General features: G+C 41.8%; 1 protein-coding gene across 9 annotated transcripts in view; it reads left to right on the forward strand.

Moving 5' to 3' along the window:
• The window catches only part of pcnt (pericentrin), a 344,329-nt gene that overhangs the window by 94,845 nt on the left and 235,312 nt on the right, over nucleotides 1-14,172 (forward strand). For all 9 annotated transcript variants that reach the window (XM_078551646.1, XM_078551643.1, XM_078551644.1 and 6 more), the window contains 3 exons: nucleotides 1,720-1,975; nucleotides 11,940-12,019; nucleotides 13,614-13,788. In XM_078551646.1, the coding sequence (XP_078407772.1) occupies nucleotides 1,720-1,975; nucleotides 11,940-12,019; nucleotides 13,614-13,788 (511 nt within the window). The remainder of the gene's footprint in view (nucleotides 1-1,719; nucleotides 1,976-11,939; nucleotides 12,020-13,613; nucleotides 13,789-14,172) is intronic.

The raw sequence follows: 14,172 nt of genomic DNA on the forward strand, positions 1-14,172 counted from the left end.
GCCTTAGTGCAAACATGGATACAAGAGCTGAACTCCAGCGGGGAGGTGAGAGTGAATGCCCTTGGCATCAAGGCAGCATTTGACTAAGTGTGGCATCAAGGAGCCCAAGCAAAACTGGAGTCGATGGGAATCGGGGTGGGAGAAATCTTCACTGATTGAAGTCATTCCAAGCACAATGGAAGATGGTCTTGGTTGTTGGAAGTCAATCATCTCAGTCTCAGGACATCATTGCAGAAGTTCCTCAGGGTAGTATCCTAGGCCCAACCATCTTCAGCTGCTGCTTCAACCTTGACCTTCCCTCCATCATAAGATCAGAAGTCAGGATGTTTGCTGACGATTGCACAATGTTCACCATTTGCAACTCCTCAGATACCGAAGAGGTCAGTGTCCATATGCAGCAAGGCCCGGGCAACATTCAGACTTGGTGGCAAGTAACATTTGTTCCAAACAAGTGCTAGACAATGACCATCTCCAACAGAGAATCTAGCCATCTCCCCATGACGTTCAATGGCATTACCATCGCTGAATTCCCCCACTATCAACATCCTGGGGGGGGGTTACCATTGATCAGAAACTGAACTGGGCCAACTATATAAATACTGTGGCTACAAGAACAGGTCAGAGGCTAGGAATCATATGGCAAGTAACTCACTCCCCAAAGCCTGTCCACCATCTGCAAGGCACAAACCAGGAATGTGATGGAATATTCTCTATTTCCCTGGATGAGTGCAGCTCCAACAACACTCGAAGCTTGACACCATCCAGGACAGGGCAGCCCACATGATTGGCACCCCATCCACCACCTTCAGCATTCACTCCCTCCATCACCTATACACAGTGGCAGCAGTGTGTACCTTCTACAAGATGCACTGTAGCAACTCACCAAGGCTCCTTCCGCTGCACCTTCCAAACCTGTGACCACTACCACCCAGAAGGACAAGGACAGTAGATGCATGGGAACATCACCTACAAGTTCCCCTCCAAGCCACACACCCTCCTGACTTGGAACTATATCGACATTCCTTTATTGTTGCAGGGTCTAAGTCCTGGAACTCCCTCCTTAACAGCGCTGTGTGTAGCTGTGTGGCCTGCAGTGGTTCAAGAAGGTGGCTCACCACCACCTTCTTGAGGGAAATTAGTGATGGGTAATAAATGCTGGCTTAGCTGGTGGTACCCATGTCCTATGAAAGAATAACTTTTTTTTTTAAAAAGCTGAAAATGTATGGGCCAGAACACCACAGTGAGGATGACTAGGCCTGAGATGATTGGCCTCCACCAACCAACACCATTTTCCTTTGTGCTAGGTATGATTCCAACTAGTGGAGAGTTTTCCCCCTAATTGCCATTGACTTCAGTTTTGCTCGGGCTTCTTGATGTCGTACTTGGTCAAATGCTGCCTTGATGTCATGAGCAGTCACTCACCTCAGCTTTTGAGTTCAGCACTTTTGTTCCTTAATATCAGAGATGATCAATTTAAAAAATGGTTTTGCACTTTAAGTATAATATTCTTTAAAATTTGTAACCTACGACACTCAATTTCTAGTTTGATAGTGGAGTGACTTCACAAACGCAAATCTCCACAGGCCTTCCATTTATGGAAAACAAATGTATCTAATTCAAGCTAATATTCTTGCAAGAATGTTCCTGATGTACGACTGAATTAACCTGGCTGGTTCATATGTTGTCTCTTTTCTAAGATGAGCGGTTCTTTTCCTGCAGAAGGAACACAATCTGGAGTTGGAATCCCTGCGCCTGAGCCTGAACAACATGCACAGGGCTCAACTTGAGCTTATGCAGTCTAACCTGCAGCGTGAGAAAGAGGAGTCCCTTGCTGAGCTGCAAGAGGTGCTGAATGATAAACGACGCCAGGAGGTGGCAGTGCTGCAGAACCGACAGCACTTTGATTTGGAGTGCATTAGGGAACAAAACCAGCAGCAGATGGAGCAATCTCTGGAGAAGCACCAGCAGGAAATGGGTAGAGTATCTTGTAGGGTGAGGTGGGCTTGGATTATGATCTGGATTTGCAAATTATGTACCACAGTAAATATTTCCATGAAAATGCTGCATTTGTTTGAAAAATAACAATTAGTACATACCATGTGGTAAGAGGAAAGTTTGTCCTAATTGTATAATAATTCTAATTGTTTAATTCTGCATATATTTTCTTAACTCACCAAAATGAATGAAGCAACAAGCTTGTTCCTTATCCGACTGTAACCAGTTGTTATATCCCTGGTTTTGGGAGTAAATATTTGCTATATTTGTTACGTCATGTTTCAAATTGAATTCCTGTCAAATGAGAAAAGGTTATCTACTCACCAGACTAATTAACTGACATCAGGACCCGGATGAGCCGAAATGTTCACCAATTGAACATCGAGAAGACTAAAACCATTGTCTCTGGTCCCTAGCCACTGTCTCTAGTTGAACCATACTGTGCAGCCTTGGGGTTCCATTTGACCCTGAACTGAACTTGTGACCTCTGTCTCCATTGCAACGTTTGCTAATGTCCACCGCTTATAATATTACCCATTTCCATCCCTGCCATAACTCATCTACTGCTGAAACTCTTATCCATGCTTTTAATGTCACCAAACTCCACAATTTCATTGTTCTCCTGGTTGACCTCTAGCACATCTATAAACTTCAGCTCATCCAAATCTGCTTATGTCTTAGCTCATACTAAGTTCCATTCATTGATCATCTCTGTGCTTCCTGACTGGCATAGCTTCTTGGCCCACCAATATCTTGATTTTAAGTGGCATGTTCAAATCCCTCCATGGCCTTGACAACCCCTCCCTCAGCAGCAAAGCCCTACTTGTGCATCCCTCATTTCCTTGGCTCCACCATGGTTGACCATACCTTCAACTATCTAGGCCCTAAAGTCTGGAATTCCTCCAGACCCTCAAGACCTTCAACTATCTAGGCCCTAAAGTCTGGAATTCCTCCAGACCCTCAAGACTTTTAGTCACCCATCCTAATATCTCCTTCCTTGGTTCTTTAGTAATTTTTGTTTGATTACACTCCTGCAATGCTCCTTGAGACATTTTACTACATTAAAGATGCTATGTAAATACAAGTTCAAATGATTTAATGAAGGCTTTAAAGGAAAGGTGCAGTTCCTTTCACCTTGGTGATGGATTATCAGTGTTGGGCACTGATCAGTGAACACATGAGTAATGAAAAACATAGAAAACTTCATACCAGGAAAAGTGATTTTTATCAAACAAATATATTTATTTTTGGTTGATGCCAAAGTTTTTCCCCAATCCCTGATCCTCCTTTCCAGAAGCTCAGCTAAGTGTCTCTTGAATCTAATTGCACAGTCTGATTGCTGGCAGTTTGGGTGAGTAAGGGAGTGTTAATCTCTTTGTAAAAATCTATTTTTTTGTTTGTATTTAAGATTTAACTGAAATTTACTGTCTAAATTCTAAATTTCCCAGCCTTAAGTAAGGTTTTCAGGGCTCCACTGCAAGAGCACCTAAAATTAGCAAATTAAGGAAAGCAGCTTAAACCAGTTTTTCTGCAACTGGTGTCAGTTAACTCCTTAGTCTCAGAAGGATATAAATAGGCATTTCAGTGCGACATAGCATAGAATGCGACTTCCAACAGAGTGCTGGGAGATGGGTGATTAGGGAGGTAGGTGAGGAGGGGAAAGAAGGTGCTCCTTTGCTTTTGCCTTTTCTAACTTCCAATCTTTAGGAATTGGTTCTTGCTCTACAACAGGGGTAGCAGCTAACTGTTTGGTGAGTATCTGGTAAGTGGTTAAGGTGTATTCCATTCCCAAGGTTTAAAAAGAATACAAATTGGCAGTAAGAGTAATAAAATATGTATAAAAATAATTAATTGAATTAAATAATTTAATTAGATAATAAAGACATGTAAGGATGGCAGGACAGGTGATGTAAAGGCTGCAGCATGTGGGAGCATCTGGATGCCAGTGTGATCCAGGGCAAACATGCTTGCAGTAAGTGTTCGTGGCTCGAGGAGCTTTGGCTCAAATTCACCAAGCTGGAGGCTAAGCTGCAGACACTGCAACGCATCAGGGAGGGGGAAAGTTACCTGGATGCTTTGTACCAGGAGCCAGTCACACCCTGAAGGACAGGGTCTTCTGATTTGGTCAGGGACAGGAGGGTGTGACTGCGAGTGAGGCAGGTAAGGGGACCCAAAGGGCAGGAGTGCAGGAGCCTCAGCCTATGATTTGTCCTACAGGTTTGAGGTTCTTGCAGCTTGTTTGGATGAGAGTGGGGGCTGGAGGAACGATTAGCTAACTGACCATGGCACCGTGGTACAGGAAGCCATTCAAGTGAGGGGGAGCAAAAAGGAATGTAGTGGCAGTAGGGGACAGTATAGTCTGTTCTCTGTTCTCCGCAACAAAGAGCGAGGATCCAGACAGCTGTGTTGCCTGCCCAGTTCCAGAGTTCAGGACATCTGCTCAGGACTGGAGAGGAATTTGCAGTGGGAGGGGAGAAGGATCCTATTGTTGTGGTCCATGTAGGTACCAATGACATAGGTAGAACTAGGAAAGAGGTTCTGCATAGAGAATATGAGGGGCAAGCACCAAATTAAGAAGTAGAACCTCAAAGGTAATAACTTCTGGATTATTACCTGAGCCATGTGCAAATTGGCATAGGGCCAATAAGATTGGAGAAATGAATGCATGGCTCAAAGACTGGTGTGGGATAATTGGGTTCTGGTTCGTTGGTCATTGGCACCAGTACTAGGGAAGGTGGGACCTGTACTGTTGGGACGGTCTACACCTGAACCGTGCTGGGGCTGGTGTTCTAGCTAGCTTCCCTTCTAACTAGGGAAGTAGAGAATGTTTTAAACTGAATAGTGGGGGCAAGGGAACAAATTTTGGAAGATGTGGTAAACCAAATAGTAGAGACAAGGCAAGAGAGGAAGGTATTAATATAGGAAATGATAAACAGCACGTGACAAGAAGGGACAGAGAGTACAAAACTGAGTAAAACAATAGTGAAGGCTAGAGGTTACAAAAATAAGAAAAGGACAAAACTAAAGGCTTTGTTTCTGACTGCATGTAGCATTCGAAACAAAACAGATGAACTGATATTGCAAATAGAAATAAATATGTACGATCTGATAGCCGTTACAGAGACATGGCTGTAGGGTGACAGATTGGGACCTAAATGTTGAAGGGTGTGTGACATTTAAGAAGGACAGGAAGCTAGGAAAAGGTGGCGGGGTGGCTCTGTTAATTATTGATGGTATTAGCACATTAGAGAAGGATGACCTAAGTTCAGGAAGCCAGGATGTAGAAGCAGTGTGGGTTGAGATGAGAAATGATAAAAGCAAGAAGTTGCTTGTGCATGTGATATACAGGCCCCCTAATTGTAACTACACAACAGGGCAGAGTATAAAGGAAGGCATAATGGGAGCTTGTCAGAAAGGTATAGTGATAATCATGGGATATTTTTAATCTATATATAGACTGGAAAAATCAGATGGGCAAAGGCAGCCGAGATGAAGAGTTCATTGAATGTTTTCAGGATAGTTTGTTAGAACAGCACCTTCTGGAGCCAACCAGAGACCAGGCTATACTCGACTTGGTATTGTGCAACAAGATAGGATAAATTGATAACTTCATAGTGAAGGCAGAGACCATAATATGACTGAGTTCTACAGTCAGTTTGAGGGAGAGAAGAGTGGGCCCAACGCTAGTATTTTAAACTTAAATAAGGTCAATTATGAGGGCATGAGTGAATTAAAGTGTACTGGCAAATGAGGTGAAGGGATAGGTCAACGGAGAGACAATGGCAGACATTTCAAGGGATATTTCAGAACACAGAGAAAGGATACGTTCCAGTGAGAAAGAAAAATCCTAAGGGGAGGACCCACCATCAGCGATCAACTAAAAAAGCTAGACAGTATCAAACTTAAAGAAAAAAGCATATAATTGCGCAAAGACGGACAGTAGGTCAGAAGATTGGACAGAATATAGAGAACAGCAAAGAATGATAAAAAAGATTCGTAAGGAGGGAAAAGAATATGAGAGGAAGCTAGCTAGAAATATAAAGATGGATAGCAAGCGTTTCTATAGATACTTAAATAAGAAGAGTTAACAAAGTGTGTCGATACTATAGAAAGTGTTACAAGTATAAACAGGGATGTTTTGATATTTTAGACTCCCAATTCAGCTGTGCACTGTCTAATACTGGAACCCAAATTGCCCTTTTAAATTGTTTGAATTCGACAGATTTATCACCAGGCAAAGACTCAGAAACCACATCAGTATATTGTATTAAAATTTCTTGATTATAAGCAAGTTTTAGAAACTTATCAACTAACTAACAGTGGCAGGAAATAGGTGAAGTATACTTATCAATGAAACTCTACCAACTCCATGCTTTCAAATGGGTGATCAATCCAAGAGAAGTGGGCAACAACTTGAAATCCTCATGCCGACAGAGAAACAATCACTGCCTTTGAGAAACACGGCACCTTATTGGGATTTCTACTGACAGGGAATCCATTGCTGAACCATTCCCAGTATCAACTACTCATCTGCCCTGAAGTCTCATCTGCCCTGAAGTTTGTTGGAAACGACCTGATTATTAATTACTTATCCTTCAATTGTAACTTCATTGAAGTAAACTATTTGGTCAATCATCTGTTGCTAGTCAGTGGCTGCTTTGTAATCTTGTTTCGGTTTAGTTTGTTACAAAAGGTTAACATCATTGTTAGCACAAAATGGTGTTTAACCTTGTCAGCTTCTTACAATGAATATAACTTAAATTAGCCTGAAAATGGTTGGGGTACACTAAAATCTAATACCCAGACTTACTAAAGTGAGTTTGGGAATTTAATAATGGAAAGTAAAGCAGATGAATTGAACGTATTTTGAATTGGTCTTCACTATAGAGGATACAAATAACATCCCAGAAATAGCTGTAAGTCAGGAATTGGGAGGGAGGAACTGGGGAGAATTACAACCACCAGGGAAGTGGTATTTAGCAAATTGTTGGAGCTGTGGGCTGACAAGTCCTTGGGTCTGGATGGACTTCATCCTAGGGTCTTAAAAGAAGTGGCTAGTGAGATAGTTGATGCGTCAGCTTAAGTTTTCCAAAATTCCCTGGATTCGGGGAAGGTGCCACTGGGTTGGAAAATAGCAAATGTAACTCCTTTACTCAAAAAGGGAGAGAGATGGAAAGCAAGAAACTACAGGCTAGTTAGCCTAACATCTGTCATAGAGAAAATGTTGGAAGCTGTTATTTAAGATGTTATGGCAGGGCACTTGGAAAAAGTCAAGGTAATTAGGTAGAGTTGACATGGTTTTTGAGAGGGATATCATGTTTAATCAACTTATTGGAGTTATTTGTAGGAGTCACATGTGCTGTGGATAAAGGAGAACCGGTGGATGTACTGTAATTAGATTTGCAGAAGGCATTTGATAATGTGCCAGGTCAAACTTTATTGTGGAAAATAAAAGCCCATGCTATAGGGAGTAACATATTGGCATAGATAGAAGATTGGCTAGCTAACAGGAAGCAGAGAGTAGCTATAAATGGGTCTTTTTCTGGTTGTTGGGATGCAACAAGTGGTGTGCCATAGGGATCAGTGCTGGGGCCTCAACTTTTTACAATTTATAGAAATGACTTGGATGATGGGACCAAGATAGGTAGGAAAGTAAGAGGGCATAAGGAGGCTACAAGGGAACGTAGATAGGTTAAATGAGTGGGCAAAGTTCTGGCAAACGAAGTATAATGTGGACTAAGTGAAATTGTCCATTTTGACAGGAAGAATAAAGAAGAAGCATATTATCTAAATGGTAAGAGATTGCAGAGCTCTGAGATATGTAGGGACCTGGGTGCCCTAGTATATGAATCACAAAAGGGTAGAATGCAGGTACAACAAGTAATTTGGAAAGCTAATAGAATGTTATTGTTTGTGGCGAGGGGAATTGAATATAATAGTAGGGAGGTTATGCTTCAGTGGTACATGACACTGGCGAGACTATATCTGAGTACTGTATACAGTATTGGTCTCCTTATTTAAGGAAGGATGTATTTGCATTAGACTCAGTTCAGAGAACGTTTATTAAGCTCAGACCAGGAATGGGCAGGTTGTCTCATGAGGAAAGATTGGACAGGCTCGGAGTTTAGAAGAGTAAGAGACGACTTGATTGAAACATATAAGATCCTGAGGGGTCTTGACAGTGTGGATGTGGAGAGGATGTTTCCTCTTGTAGGGGTCACTGTTTAAAAATAAGGGTTTGCCCATTTAAGACAGAGACGAGGATAAATCTTTTCTGAGGGTCGTGAGTCTTTGGAACTCCTTTCTTTAAAAGGCACTGGAAGCAGAGGTAGATGGATTCTTGATGAACAAGAGGGTTAAAGGTTATCAGGGTGAGGCAGGAGGTTCCAATCAGATCAGCCATGCAGCACTGTAATTTCTTGAGAACTACACCCACGCAGACCTTATAAATTAGCAGATGCTCTCTCCTAAGAGCTAACCAGTGTCTGCAGAGGCTGGAGATCTTGTCAATAAGCAGTCAATAGGAAGTGCAAAGAAAATTAATTGAATGGTTGAGGGGCCGAGTGACCTACTCCTGCTCCTAATCCTAATACCTATGTTCATATGTATGTTCATATGTTTGCTTAATTGACCTTCCTCGCAACTTATTACATGTATGTAACACTTTGGAAAATAGTTCTGCTAAATGTACTAATTTTAAAATCAACTCTCCTAGATTTTGAACCCTTTAAGTTGAAATAGGTTTTGCCCATCCTGTTGGTAAGTTTGAAAACAACTTCTTTGTAGGAGTTTGACCTATCTTGGTCAGTCCTACTGAACTCATGTATCAAACTCTATTTCAAATGGATGGCATTGTACATGATCTCCTCATAATGTGTTGTGTATAACTCCAGGGACCATGTTTTACACCATTTGAATTTCCTCAGCTGAATTTTCTTTGCACTTCATATTGACTGCTCGTTGACGAAATTTCCAGCCTCTGCAGACACTGGTTAGTCCTTCGGAGAGAGCATCTGTTAATTTATCAGGTCTGTATGGGTGTTTGTGTTTCTCATGAAATTACAGCGCAGCAGTTGGGTGGTGATCCTCCAGAGAAATATCAGGCTAGGATCTTATTTGCAGGATAAACGTGTAAGGTATAAAGCAGCGCTCTCTATGTTTGGTAATTAAATGAGTTTTGAGAGTCCTAGCTCGAGTTGAGAGTGCATCATGGAGTGAACTGATAACTGAATGAGAATAAGGACTTCGAAAGTGGGAATATGGTGAGAGTTGGGGGTTCAGTAGTTATTAGTAGATGAGCTGTAGTTAAGTGCTATAGAATGTGCTTTTCAGTGAACTGAAATATTTGGTTTTAACTGGAATTTGCTGTGTAGATTCACCCGGATGCTTTCTGTAATGAAGAAATGTAGGTATGCAAAAAGTCTGGAAAAGCTGGACCGTTGAGTTAGCAAATACAATAATGGGACGATGTGATGGAGATTGAAAGGTTGTAACTGGGTTGGTGGAAGCAGGCTGTTGCCAGTGATTTGAGAGATCAAGAATGAGCTGTCATAAATACAAGATTAAAGATGAGAGATTTGGAACAGCGGGCAGGAAAAAGTTCTTCATATGGAGACTTATGTTGATTTTGATCAGTGGTTGAGGCAGCAATTATGTCATAGAAACTAGGAGCAGGAGTAGGCCCTTCGAACCTGCTCTGCCATTCATTATGATCATGGCTGATCATCCAACTCAATAGCCTGCTCCCGCTTTCTCCCCATATCCTTTGATCCCTTTCACCCCAAGAGCTATATCTAACTCCTTCTTGAAAACATAGTGTTTTGGTCTCAACTGCTTTCTGTGGTAACGAATTCCACGGGCTCACTGCTCTCTGGGTGAAGAAATTTCTCCTCATCTTAGTCCTAAATGGTCTACCCCATATCCTCTGTGACCCCTGGTTCTGGACTCCCCCCACCATTGGGAACATCCTTCCTGCACCTACCCTGTCTAGACCTGTTAGAATTTTATAGGTTTCTTTGAGATCCCCCCTCATTCTTCTGAACCCCAGCGAATATAATCCTAATCGACTCAATCTCTCCTCATATGTCAGTCCCACCATCCCAGGAATCAGTCGGGTAAACCTTTGCTGCACTCCCTCTATAGCAAGTACACGCTTCCTCAGATAAGAAGACTAAAACTGCACACAATATTCCAGGTATGGTCTCACCAAGGCCCTGTACAATTGCAGCAAGACATCCCTGTTCCTGTACTTGAATCCTCTGGCTATTAAGGCCAACATACCATTTGCCTTCTTTACCGCCTGCTGCACCTGCATGCTTACTTTCAGCAACTGGTGTACAAGGACACCCAGGTCTCACTGCACATTCCCCTCTCTCAATTTATAGCCATTCAGATAATAACCTGCCTTCCTGTTTTTGCTACCAAAGTGGATAACCTCACATTTATCCACATTATACTGCATCTGCCATGCATTTGCCCACTCACTCAGCTTGTCCAAATCACACTGAAGCATCTCTGCATCCTCCTCACAGCTCACCCTCCCACCCAGCTTTGTGTCATGTGCAAATTTGGAGATATTACATTTAGTTCCCTCATCTAAATGATTAATGTATATTGTGAATAACTGGGGTCCCAGCACAGATCCCTGCGGTACCCCACTATTGGTATTATCTTGAATGTCAACATTCAAGATAAGATTGGATAGGTGGATTGAGAAAAAGGGACATAAGAACAAGACAAGTAAGTGTGATTGGGACTGTTTGCTCACATGGAGCAAAAATGTTAATGTGGGCTGAGTGATTTCTTCCCATGTGACTTCTATATGTGTCTATGTGGAAATATAAACCACCATCAACATACAAGAGGACTAAGCAACATGCTGGAATTTTAAATTGAGCACTGAGAATGTACCATTGGTCATATTGATCCATACAGTATTTCATGTGTATCAAAACAAACTAAATGCTTCCTCTGTTGGGTTAGTATGCCTGCCTCAATTTGCACCAAAGGCTTTGAGCTCTATGCAGAATGCAATAGTCCATTTGTGGTTGCTAATACTCTGTTGTTTTCATAAAATCCATGTTACTTAAATGTGATGGATGCCACACCTTCCAAATTTGTTGAAATGCTCCAGTTAGGAATTGCTGCTCACCTTTTGTTCTGGGTAATGTGGAAAGTGTAGTAAACTCAAGAAAACCAGTTCAAGGCCAATGCATTTCAAAGTGCAGTGAAATCACATTACACTGTGTTATTTTTAAGTCATATAAGAAATTGCTGTGTGCTTTGAACAAAATTGCAACAATTCTCCATTTAGATTCTAGACCTTTTATCCTGCAGTTTCCTCCAGCGATTAGATTCCATAATTTTGAAGGTGGTCAGGGTTTGATGTTGGCAAAACATGGCTGGGAAGTAAAAGAAAAGGAAGGACTTGCATCTGTATGGCATATTTCACAGCCTCAGGACATCCCAAAGCACTTCAAGTGTAAAGTACTTTTGAAGTGAATTCACTGTTGTAATTGTGAAACACTGCAACCACATCAAGATCCCACAAACTGCAATGCGATAAATGTGCAAGTAACCCATTTTAGTGATGTTGGTTGAGGATTATACATTGGCCAGAACACAGTCAAGAACACTTGACACTGCTCCTTACCAAATAATCCTCGGATCTTTTCTGTTCACCTGAGCAGCCTGACAGGCCCTCTGCTCAACATCTCATCTGAAGAGGCGGCACCTCCACATGTGCAGTTCTTCAGTACTGGGCTGAAATGTCAGCTTGGTTTAAGTCTCTGGAGTGAGACTTCAACTGACAGCCTTCTGACTCATGGGTAAGAGTGTCACCCCTAAGCCACAGCTGATGCATTAAACCATGTTATAGAATTGAAGGGAGAAAAGGAAGCCATAGCAGGTCAATTGACATTCCATGATCATTCTTTTGTTTCCAGAGGATTTAAGGAAGGCATTGGAAGAAGATGCTGCTCTTTTGAAGGCTACAGTGGTAGCAGAGGAAGCAAAGAAACTGCAAGTATGAAAATCACGTTTATTTAAATTTTAGGAAAGTTTTGTTCTTTGGCAGTCAAGTAACATCTGTGTCAACAGTACAGTGAAGCAAAAATCATTAGATTGTCACCTGAAGCTTGATCAGAATTGGATCATTTCAATTGGGAATTGATATATTAAAAAAGACTCAATGATATATGAAAAAGGTTCCATCCACTTTGTTCCAGCCATTCTCATTATTGCATTAGATAATAACAGTGGCGTTCCAGTCTACTCATGGGAACTGTGGGCCCAGTCATCTGTTCTTCTATGCATGCTAAACTTGCAACTAGAATCCTAGAGTAATACAGCGCTGAAGGAGGCCTTGCTTCTTTCTTAAAAGCAAAAACCGCGGATGCTGGAAATCCAAAACAAAAACAAAAATACCTGGAAAAACTCAGCAGGTCTGGCAGCATCTGCAGAGAGGACCACAATTAACATTTCGAGTCGGAATGACCCTTCAACAGAACTAAGTAAAAATAGAAGAGAGGTGAAATATAAGCTGGTTTACGTGGGGGGGGTGGGACAAGTAGAGCTGGATCACTGGCCCTCTATCCAGCTCTACTTGTCCCACCCCCCCCTTAAACCAGCTTATATTTCACCTCTCTTCTATTTTTACTTAGGTCTGTTGAAGGGTCATTTGGACTCAAAACGTTAACTGTGTTCCTCTCCGCAGATGCTGCCAGACCTGCTGAATTTTTCCAGGTATTTTTATTTTTGTCTTGTTTCTTTCTTTATCCCTTCATGTTGCATTCAAATAGTTTTTAAGTTGCCATTCACACCTCATTTGGACACAACCTTTGTTTTTTTACTATGTCCATTACCACTCTCATTACCTGTTGCATCATGGAATCTTTTGTTATTTAATCTTACGAAACTGGGCAATGGAGTTTCTGTAGCTGTAGTTATTGTCTAAGGACTGCAGCTGCTCTTATCTCCGTAACATCACTCAACAGAGCTTAACTGCTTAACTTTCATCCATGCCTTTCTTTGTTGCCTCCAGGCTTGATTATTCCAATGCTGTTACAGCAAGCCTCCCATGTAGGATCTTCCATCCTACATAACCTTAGTTACAAATCTCTGCTGCCTGTACCTTAGTTTGCACCAAGCCACCTATCACCTCCATACTTACTTGACCTACACTGGCTCCTGATCTGCCAACACCTCAATTTTAAAATGCTCATCCTTGTTTTCAAACTTCTTGCCTCTCCCTATCTCTGTACCTTCCTCTAGCCCTGTAATCTTCCTGGCCTGTAGTGATTTGAATCACTCCACCATTGGTAGCTTTGCTTTCAGCTACCCAGGCCCCAATTCCAGAATTCCCACACTAAACCTTTCTCTTCTCTATTTCTCTCTTTTTATTACTTTAAGATGCTCTTTAAAACCTATTCCCTTGACCAAACTTTTGCTCATCTGTCCTGCTTTCTCCTCCTATGACTTGGTGTCAAAAATGTTTCTATTGATATTGCTCTTGTAGCAAAATGTTCCAAGGTTCTTAATGTTAAATGCACTATACAAAATTCAAGCTGTTATCAAGGCGTAATGGTGAACATCAGCATCAACTTGTTTTATTCTAACAGAACATGCAAAAGGAATGGGAGGAAGAGTGCAGGCAGCGCATTGAGAAGCAGGAACAGGCAATGTCTGCACAGCATCAGACCGAGCTGGAAGAATGGGGCAGGAAGATGGAGAAGCTACAGAATGAACTTGAAGCAATCCATAATGAAATAGAAGAACGACAAGCGTTTGAGAAAAGTAAGAGCAAATCGTGCTGTTAAGTTAGATGGGAAAAGATGGGAGGAAGCTCAAGTGGGCCATAAATGCTTGTATGGACCGTTTGGGCGGAATAACCTATTTCTATGCTGTGTATTCTATGTGCAAGTCCAGGTCATTATAAGCAGTGGTTCCAGTACTGACTCGTTAAGGAATCACAGAATTAAAGTACAGCACAGTAGCAAGCTGTTGGTCTGATGAGTCTGTGCCAGCTCTTTCAAAGAAACTGCAATTAGAGCCAAAACCTCCTACTTTTCCTATATCCCTGCAACTCTTTCTTCAACTATTTATTGAATTCTCTTTGGACGACGACTACTGAATCTATATCTGCCACCCTAGCAGGAAGTGCATTCCAAATCCTAAACG

This window comes from Cetorhinus maximus, chromosome 11 (assembly GCF_964194155.1).
Source record: "Cetorhinus maximus chromosome 11, sCetMax3.hap1.1, whole genome shotgun sequence".
In the NCBI taxonomy this organism is placed as follows: Eukaryota; Metazoa; Chordata; class Chondrichthyes; order Lamniformes; family Cetorhinidae; genus Cetorhinus; species Cetorhinus maximus.